Source organism: Rhamphochromis sp. 'chilingali' (genome assembly GCF_963969265.1).
Source record: "Rhamphochromis sp. 'chilingali' genome assembly, chromosome: 20".
In the NCBI taxonomy this organism is placed as follows: Eukaryota; Metazoa; Chordata; class Actinopteri; order Cichliformes; family Cichlidae; genus Rhamphochromis; species Rhamphochromis sp. 'chilingali'.
In genome coordinates this window covers 6,894,675-6,904,613 of record NC_137947.1, presented here as the reverse complement: position 1 = coordinate 6,904,613, position 9,939 = coordinate 6,894,675, and the positions used below count along the sequence as shown (strand labels likewise).

Sequence of the window (9,939 nt, the reverse complement as noted above, 5' to 3'; positions counted from 1 at the left end):
ACACTCCAGACCGCAGTCGGACGGCCAACTCCTCCTCCTAGTCCTAGCCCCCCTGCTCCAGCAGGTCGCAGAGAACGGGGGTGAGAGAAGACTCCGAACCTCCCTCCACCCGCTCATTGTAATGTTGATGCATGTGTGTTCTAAGGTGCATTTAAAACCCAGGAGGGCATGGAGCTACCTGCCAGAGAGCAGCAGGTAAGCGCATGGTCCCTCCTGCTAGCCCTCAATGTCTACGTGTATTTAAAATTGAGAGGTGGGCAACGATGCCAGGGGTGGGGTGTACACCCTGATGGTACTTTGGACTCCGTGTATCGTGCCCACCCCCAAGATCCTATATGTATGTGTAATGAGAGTGTGAGTAATGTGAATGTCTAAGTTGTGGGATAAAATTGAGGCAGAGGCAGCCAGAAGGGGACAGAGGGGGGGGTAGCCTCCTCTGCACCCTGGTGACATGCCCCTACTCCAAGGCCCTGCATGTGTGGGTGGTTGTGGTGGAGCGGGAAGAGGGAGGCAGCTGGAGATGGGGAGGGAAGGAAGGGAGGGGCAGGTGACCCCTCCCTGGGGCCAGCTCCCCCGCTGACCCCAGTAGGCACCCCCATACTCCGCGACCCGCCAGGGAAAGGGGGCCCAGGCCCATCCAGACCGGGCCCAGTGCAGCAGCGCCGCCCGGCCCCACAGAGAAAACTGCACCCACCCCACCATCCACTCATCTTCCAGACTACATAAGACAATAAACACCCAGGCTGAGATCTTCCTCCACCTCTCCTGTATCTCCCCCTCCTGCAGAGGCAGCTCCTGAGGAGAGGAAAGCTCCTGCAAGATGTGACAATCTCCCCCACCAGTTGAAGAGCCCCCCAGGTGGCTCGACGCACCGGCGGCACCCTGCTCCAGGGCTGGGCCCCCATGCACCCACCCGCCCACAACCCCGGCAACACACCAACCAGGACCCAAGCCCCCGAGGCCCGGTCCGGGTCCCAGCCCAGAGACGGAGCGCCCCCAGAACCTCACGCCCATCCCGGACCCACCCAGGGGCAGCCAGGCTACCAGGTCAGTAACCCACGTCCGTCAGCACAGACCCTCCCCTAGCCCCGCTGCACGCAGCCGCGAGGAAACAGTCACCGGAGAGCCAACAGAGCCCCTAACCGGACATGACTGCTACCCCGGGTTGAGCCCCCCAAGGAAGATGCCTCCGGGGAACCCCCCGACGCCCTAAGCCTGTCCCTACCCCCACACCAATCACAACAGTGAAGGCGGGACCAAACTATGACCCCCCACCCCCACTAGGTGATGGAGCTGATCAGTTCAGGCTGGTTATGACTTTTGGGAAGAAACTGTTCTTGAGTCTTTGTGCTGATGCACCCGTAGCTGTTCCCTGAGGGAAGCAGGTTGAAGCAGGTGGAACAGGTTAAAATTAGTTCTCAGCGTGGGAACTGACCCCGGTAATGTTTGTTTCTCTGCTGAGGCAGTGGGAGGAATAGATGTCCATCAGGGAGGGCAGCCGATGATCTTCTGTGCTGCGCTGACTGCTCTCTGAAGCCTCACTCTATTCGCCTTAGTGTATCTGCCGTACCATACTGTGATGCAGTATGTCAGCAGGTTCTCTATGGATGAGCGGTAGACGGTCAGCAGCAAGTTGGAGTCCAGCTTGTACTTCCTGAGAACCCTCAGGAAGTGCCGTTGGGCCTTTTTGATGACCGCTGTGATGTTGTCTGTCCAGGAGATGTCAGCAGAGATGAGGAGCCTGAAGGTGTGGACCCTCTTGACACACTCCCCGTTGATGTATAGGGGGGCTAAGTCAGTGCTGTGCCTCCTGAAGCCGACAGTGACCTCTTTGGTTTTCTTGGTGTTCAGTGGCAGGTTGTTCTCTGAACACCATGCTGCCAACTTCAGGACTTCCTCCCTGTAGGCTGCCTCGTCTCCCTTTGAGATGAGTCCGACTACCATGGTGTCATCAGCAAACTTCATGATGAGGTCGATGATGTGGGCTTGAACTGCAGTAGTGGCTATAGAGACAATACATAAGGGGGGTTAAGCACACAGGCCTGTGGGGAGCCAGTGCTCAGCGTGTGAGTGGAGGAGACATGAGGTCTGAGTCTCACAGTCGGGAGCCAGTTTGTAAAAAAGTCTTTTACCCAGGCACATGTGAGAAGGGGGAGGCCAAGAGTGACCAGTTGGATGATTATATTGAAGACTGAGCTGTAGTCCACAAAGAGCATCTGCACATAGCTTTGCCACTGGTCTGGGTGGCTCAGCACAGAGTGGAGGGCTATGGCGATGGTGTCTTCTGTGGATCTGTTTGCATGATATGCAAACTGTTTAGTGTTTGCACAAGTAATACCTCTGAGTCTAAAGCTTGGGCTACAGACTGCTCTAAATGCTCCATTACTGAAAATTTTCTTCTTCTTGTTTGGGCTCTATATGATGTCTTTGAGAGCAGAAATCCAAAATCTCTGTGATCATCTGAGGCACACAGCTTCAGCTGTGAATGCAGAAGCTCCACCTACCTGCTGTTCACATCTTTTGTTAGTAAGAGGCTGTCAGAGATATAAAGCAGCTTGTTTCAGACGCTGCACTGTGCACTGATGGGCTACACCAGGGCCCAATGAATAAATATCAAATGGTACCACTTTACAATAAGTCTCTCCTTATAGATGCTAATAAATAGTTTATAGCTATATTATTAATTAATCTGTAAATGCTTTATAAACCATTATTAATGGTTTATTATGCATTAGTTAAGGGTGAGAAAAAGAAAAAAAACTGACCGGTTTCTTGCCAAATAGTGAGCCAAATGTGTTCACCTATATATTTCATCTAGAGTTGCTATATTAAACATTTCAGACTAAGTTACTATCCTGTAAGCACAATCAGCATTTGTAAACATATTTTTTATCATATAAAATTGTACTTCATAAATGCATTATAAATATCCACAACTATCAATCGGAGCTTTGTTGTAAAGTGTAAAGCATAAAACCATTTATTAATGAATAATAAATATTTATAAATGCCACATGGGAGACTTATTGTAAAGTGTAAAGCATAAAACCATTTATTAATGACAAATAAACATTTATAAATGCCAAATGGGAGCCTTATTGTAAAGTGTAAAGCATGACACCATTTATTTATGACTACTAAACATTTATAAATGACAAAAGAGAGTTTTGTTGTAAAGTTTAAAACATGTCAACATTTATTTATGATCAACAAACATTTCTAAGTATTACTGGGCATTACTATAAAAAGTATAAAGCACCAACAGTTATTTAGCATTGCTAAACTTATATACAAGCCCTTTAAAGATAGCTAAAACTATATTAAGGAAACAAATCCCATCCCTAAATTCACCACTGGCATAAAACAAAGGAAAATTATAATAATTATAATATAATAAATTATTATACCTTAACTGAAACTGCACAGCTGTATTATTTACTCTACACACATTTATACAAATCAAAACATTAAAAAAAAAAAACAATAAAATAAACTAACAGGTAAATCTCTTAGTTGTGTGGAAACTCAACACATATGTGAACAGATCTTTGAAAAATGATGGTTTTGCAGATCTTTTCTTCAGTTCAATATGCTCAAAAAACAAAACCACTTAGAACAAATTAGGGTTTCAGACAGATTTCCCTCTTCGAATTGGAAGCAAAGTACCAGCGGCCTTCATACTTTCTATTTTGTTTTTTACTTCATCACTGCCTTGAATTGCAGCCTCACATCGCTTAGCAAAAGCTAGTACCGTCTCTCCACTAGGCCTGTTGGACAGTAGCTCCTGGTAGACATTGGGGACCGCAATAGCAAGCTCCCCAACTGATGAAGTGGACACAACAGTGTTCCTGTCGAGCCCATGCTTCTGAAAAGCTTTGGTCATGGTCTTCGTCTTTGGAAATGTCTTGAGGAGGGATTTGTATCGCTGCACAATGTCATTTGGCGTTTGAACTAAAAATGAAAACAAAGCAAATAATTAGAAAAGCAAATGCTCAAAGCATACTAATCTATATATATATATATATATATATATATATATAGATATATATATATATATATATATATATATATATATATATAGATATATATATATAGATATATATATATAGATATATATATATATATAGATATATATATATATATATAGATATATATAGATATATATATATAGATATATATATAGATATAGATATATAGATATATATGTATATATATATAGATATATACACACACACACACACACACACACACACACACACACACACACACACACACACACACACACACACACACACAGACAGACAGATAGATAGATAGATATGTATATATGACGTAGTGAACACAGAGTAATTTTTAGAACAAATTAAAATCATAATACTATCTTTTATGTCACATTTATAGTATCCTCTTCTGTAAAATCTTCTCTTCCAAAATCTTTTGCTCACCACGCTGCCGGAGCTTCTTCTGCTCCTTCTTGGGTTTCTTGGCTCTTGAATGCTTTTTGTTGTATTTGTGCTTTCGCTTCTTTGGGGATGAAGATGAGGATGACCACACAGACGATACAGATGAAGATGCGAAAGATGAATCTGAGTTTTCAGAAGCCTTCGAGGAAAATGGATCATTGAATGGTTCGTCTTTAGGTTGCTCTGCAGGATGTAAACAACAAAATGGCTGGTTTTAGAAACAAGTCCCCTGTTTTTCAATTACACAATTGATGATTTAGTAAGCTTATGTGCTTAAAGAGAATGAGGATTTTGTTATAGAAAATCATCATGTGAATAAGGTGTACATATATACACATACATATACATATATATATACACACATATATATTAGGGGTGCAACGATACACAAAATTCACGGTTCGGTTCGATCCTTTGGTGTCACGGTTCGATATTTTTTCGATACAAAAAAAATGTTCATGCCTTTTTAATTTGTCATTTATTAAAATTATAAATATATATTTTAACTCAAAAGTACAGTTTTTAAATTTAACCCTAACCCTTGTGCGTGTTTTTTATTTTGACAGCGAATGTGCACCTGTGGACCACTTATGTGCAGCCCTGGTTATTTAGCTCGTCATATTGCAGCCACAGAAATTATTTTGTCCATGAAACCATAAAGCTGCACTTTCTTTTTGCCTTATAGTCTGATTTGTCATAACTTTTCCGTTTTGTGGTAAGCTTTTCTTTGGCTGTCACTTCTTCACCCTGACCTGTCTTATTTGGCTCAGCAGAACTAAAATATATATTCTGCTGCTTTTACACAGGCACTCACATAAGCTCAGCGATTCTCTGCGCGATCAACCTCTCACATGTTTAAGCTGCGGGAGATTTCACTTGTCATGTTTGCATATAAGCTAACAATTAATAAGACGATGTCAGAGGAATTGGTGCACAAATTATCATCACTCACAGATCGGTGCTGTCGCTCTCTATACACAGTTCGCACGATTGCAAAGTGAAAGCAAAAAAACAAGCGCAAATTCAAACACGATTTCAATATGTCACATATTGACAGTGGCTCACCGATGCCAATGACATAATTACCCAGCTACATTTCTGAAAGAATGCAAAAGCATTGACATATATTTTTCCTTCCTACAATAGCCCAACGGGCAGGGAAGAGATAGATTTTGGTAGCCCGACTGAAAAAATCGCTAGCTCCGGGACGTCGGGCTAGCGATATTGCAAGCCCTGTATCTGATTGAGGAATCATGCATCTTTGGAAAAGAGTTTATTACAGAGAAATGTCTCTTTCCAAAATAAAAGCTATACTATCCGCTTCTTCTGGGCTATATTCTCAGCAGCATAAGGAGAATCATGTGCTAACAGCTGTCTAAATGACTCGGCTAAAGTTAGTAGCATGCTTGTTGTTTTGGTCTTTGCACTAGGATGATGTCGGCGTAAATGTGCAGTCATATTCGGTGTGTTCTCACTAGTGCTTTCAGGTTAATCTCGTTGAAATGACCTTAACGCCACAACACGGCAAATCTCCGTTAACGAGCTACCGCCGATCGCCCCGTGCATGGGGCTAGACGGCCAACACGTTAACGAGCTAACTGCGCTAACACACTAGTTCCCACCCATGTAATTGAGCATTGCATGGCACATCCAACATACTGTTTTACTTTAGTCCATGACGCGCTTACCTTCAGGGTCATACGTCACATGAAAACCAAAATAATTCCAAACGCCAGATCTGAATGAGGGTGCGGGAGGTGCCCTGCGCTCTTCCTTCTGACTATGCTGTCTGTGTGGAGCGCTCAGTGGATCTGCGCTCGACAGTGCAGCCTAGGCGGAGTAGTCGAACGCAGATTCACTGAGCGCTCCACACAGACAGCATCGTCAGAAGGAAAGTTGATAAAATAAATTACAAATGTTGTATTGTTCGATACATATGCGTACCAAACCGAAAGCACTGTATCGAACGGTTCAATATCGATACGAATATCGTTGCACCCCTAATATATATATATACATACATACATATATATATAAAACCTATATTAATTCTGATTGTAAGGCTGTTACATTACTAGTTCAAGTTGGAGTTATGATCTTATGAACTATGAAATTGAATCAATCAAGTTAGACCTGGCTGAACTGAATTTGGAACCAGATCTCTTTAGGAATGAACTAGCACAACACTTAAAGTTAACTGACTAAAATCTTTTAATCAACACAATGACAATAAGGGAACTTCACTGGGATTGATAAATTATCTAATGTTTATTTGAAGACTGTAAAATAAAAACAATGTTCATGGAACAAGTCTAGTTTCATACTTGTAAGGGATGATAGCTGACTTCGGAGAAAATCTCTCTCTCCTTCCAGTTCTTCAATTCTCTTCTTTTGCCACTCCAGTTTCTCCTTAAGAAAAGTCAGTTTCTCTCGCTCCTTGTTAAGAAGGGCAGTTGCAGTAGGGGCAGGATTAGAAGAAGAATCTAAAGAACAAACAATTATTAAATTACAATACTAAAATAATTTATAATTTAAACTTGGGAAACTCAAATAAAATATTGATTAAAAACGGTTACAACTGGAATTTATAAAAAGCCACTTTGTAAAAATTATGTTATATACACCTGTGGTGGTTCAGGCATTTCTAAAACAAGGCAAATAATTCTTATGTGTACTGCCTTACCAGGGTGTTTAATATAAATTTAATGATGCACATAAACAAAACTAAAAATATACAACTAAGTGATATAAATCGTTTGGAATAACCAATAGTAATAGAGCTATTCACATGTTATGTGATGTTAGTTAGCCACTGTAGCTAGCAGCCAAATGGCTCGGTAGCTAGCTAGCTAGCATTATACTCACCTTCATGTCTAACTGCTGACGTCGTTGGCTTAGTGCAATCTAGATCATCCAGTCTCTGCTTTTTGTATCTCTTCGAACGTGTGCTAACTGTGTAAGTCGCAGACGCACACAAATTTTTATCTTCTGCTCCATCCATGGCGCAGCAACTTGAACGAGCGCCTTCAGTGTGTCTGTTCGTGCCCCTTTGGCTTGACCTTCCAGAGCGCTCCACTGCCTGTCGCGCTCTGAGAGGAGGGGCTTTCCTTAATAAAGTTAACTGTGATTGGATGGTTGTATAAGCTCCTCTGCGTTTAAATTAAATTTGTTTTCCCTCCCTTTGGCGGCAGAACATATTTCTTTAGCGTGAATCCAGCGGGTTAGATCTACATAACAAAGTCGGAGATACATTATAACAGGTGAGACAATCCTCTTTTTTGCGTGGGACTATTTTTGATTATAGGGCTTGTTTTATATAGCATGTGAAGTTCTTTAACTCTGAACCGATTTGCACTAGACTCCCATAGAGTATTTTACGGTGTTTCGAGGTGATAATAAAATAAATTACTCATTTTTTTTCCACCAGAATGTCTTTGGGAATGAGATTGCGCGCCAGAATAGAAGGAAAACAAACTAAATATAAGGCACTAAGGCACATTAAATGGCTGCAGAAGAAACACCTGCTAAAAAAGAAGCTTAGATGTCCTGTTTGTCACCATAAGATGAAAATGATTTCCGTGGTGAAGAAAGACCAATATATGTGGTATGTATAATGCATGATAATGTAGTGCATGTAGTAAATATAACAAAATATTTCGGTTATCAATGCAAGAGGGAGCATTAACCTCTTTTCATTATTATTTTCTTCATACTTAATGTTGTGATTATCTTTTCAATTAATGCTCTTGTTTAAGGGTCCATTTCTTTACTTAACTCATTGATATGTTCTCAGGTGCTGCAAAAGAGCAAGTCATAGGAAAGTTTCCAGAACAATTAGAACTGGCTCCCTCTTTGAGAAATCAAAAACATCTCTTTTCAGTTGGATGAAGTTCATTTACAGGTATATGTAGATGTAGACATTAATAGCAATGCACCTTTCATAATTGAACACCAATACGAGACTTGTGAAATAAAATTAGGGCCTCAGTAAGTAATAATTGCCTCAATTTCTATCACAGATTTTCACAAGGGCTCAGGCTCAGACAAATAGATATGATCGATGATGAAGTGGCTGGCAGCTCCAGAACACTAAGTAGCATGGCAAGACACATTCGACATGTTTGTATACGTGCAATTAAAAGACACAGAATAAACAATGGACACCGTCTTGGTGGTGACAGAGAATTTGTGGTAATAGATGAAAGCTGTCTCCGTCATCAGCGAAAGGTTGGTAAACTCTCAGACAGGTTTGTTAGAATCAATGCAGATCTGAATGTGTCCTCTAAACATGGAAACCTTTACCATAAGTAAAAAAAATTAGTAGAAGCAACCATCTTTTTGAATGTTTCTTTGTAGATATTTAATTTTATTCTTTTTAATTTTAATTCTGTTTAATTTTATTCTTTTTGTTTTCAGTATGCACGTGGACGCTTTGGAAATGCATGGAAAAGGAAGAAATGGGTATTTGGAATGATGGGAATTAAAGACAAAAGGCGAAGGCTCGTGTTAAAACTTGTTGAAAAACGATCAAGGCGCCACCTTGTTCCTCTGATCAGACAGCATGTTAAGTTGGGTAGTGCCATTATCAGTGATGAGTGGAGAGCCTACAAGAATGTTTTGACAAACATAGGGTACAGACATTACACTGTAAATCACAGCAGGTGGTTTGTAGATCCTCAATCTGGCAGTCATACACAGCATATCGAAAGGGTTTGGATGACCATCAAAGGACATGACCGTAGACTAAGAGGAAATTGCACTGAGAAGTTGCTGGAGGAACACCTGATGGTTCTTGAGTGGTCATCTTGGCTTGGTTCGCGACACCCTGATGGACCACTGGGACGCTTATTTAAGGACATACAAAAAATATTTCCAGTTTGAACCAGTCTGGCATGAACTTTTTTTGGAGTGGGTGACTGTTTGGTGTTTTAAAAAACACATTTAATGTTACATGTGTTACTCTTACAATACATTTTTGACAGTAGTTAAATGTTATTTCAAGCACTGATTGTAATTTAGGTCTAAGTGTTATAAATGGTGACATTATACATTTAAGACTCACTTTTGGCAATTAAATGTTTATTAGTGATTAATAAATGTTGTTATGCTTTACACTTTACAATAAGGCTCCCATGTGGCATTTATAAATGTTTATTAGTGATTAATAAATGGTTTTATGCTTTACACTTTACAACAAGGCTCCCATGTGGCATTTATAAATGTTTATTTGTCATTAATAAATGGTTTTATGCTTTACACTTTACAATAAGTCTCCCATGTGGCATTTATAAATATTTATTATTCATTAATAAATGGTGTTATGCTTTACACTTTACAATAAGTCTCCCATGTGGCATTTATAAATATTTATTATTCATTAATAAATGGTTTTATGCTTTACACTTTACAACAAAGCTCCGATTGATAGTTGTGGATATTTATAATGCATTTATGAAGTACAATTTTATATGATAAA

General features: G+C 40.5%; 1 protein-coding gene and 1 long non-coding RNA gene across 2 annotated transcripts; one reads left to right on the top strand and one right to left on the bottom strand.

Annotated features, from left to right (window-relative positions):
* Window positions 1–3,211: 3,211 nt before the first annotated feature.
* Window positions 3,212–7,586, bottom strand: LOC308388555 (coiled-coil domain-containing protein 106-like). Its single transcript, XM_080869323.1, has 4 exons — window positions 7,329–7,586; window positions 6,788–6,946; window positions 4,446–4,646; window positions 3,212–3,951 (listed from the first exon to the last, which is right to left on the bottom strand). Exons 1-4 carry the CDS (start codon window positions 7,462–7,464, stop codon window positions 3,629–3,631), a joined length of 819 nt encoding a protein of 272 aa, XP_080725449.1. The 5' UTR covers window positions 7,465–7,586; the 3' UTR covers window positions 3,212–3,628.
* Window positions 7,587–7,599: 13 nt separating this feature from the next.
* LOC308388556 lies at window positions 7,600–9,513 on the top strand. Its single transcript, XR_013970131.1, has 4 exons — window positions 7,600–7,723; window positions 7,891–8,067; window positions 8,257–8,690; window positions 8,880–9,513. It is a non-coding gene; the product is annotated as an uncharacterized lncRNA (long non-coding RNA).
* Window positions 9,514–9,939: the final 426 nt, after the last annotated feature.

Coding starts and splice junctions, on each gene's coding strand:
- LOC308388555 (XM_080869323.1), bottom strand. CDS start 7,464: ATGGATGGAGCAGAAGATAAAAATTTGTGTGCGTCTGCGACTTACACA. Junction 6,947..7,328: donor GTCAGCAGTTAGACATGAAG/GTGAGTATAATG, acceptor TTTGTTCTTTAG/ATTCTTCTTCTAATCCTGCC. Junction 4,647..6,787: donor TCAGCTATCATCCCTTACAA/GTATGAAACTAG, acceptor TACATCCTGCAG/AGCAACCTAAAGACGAACCA.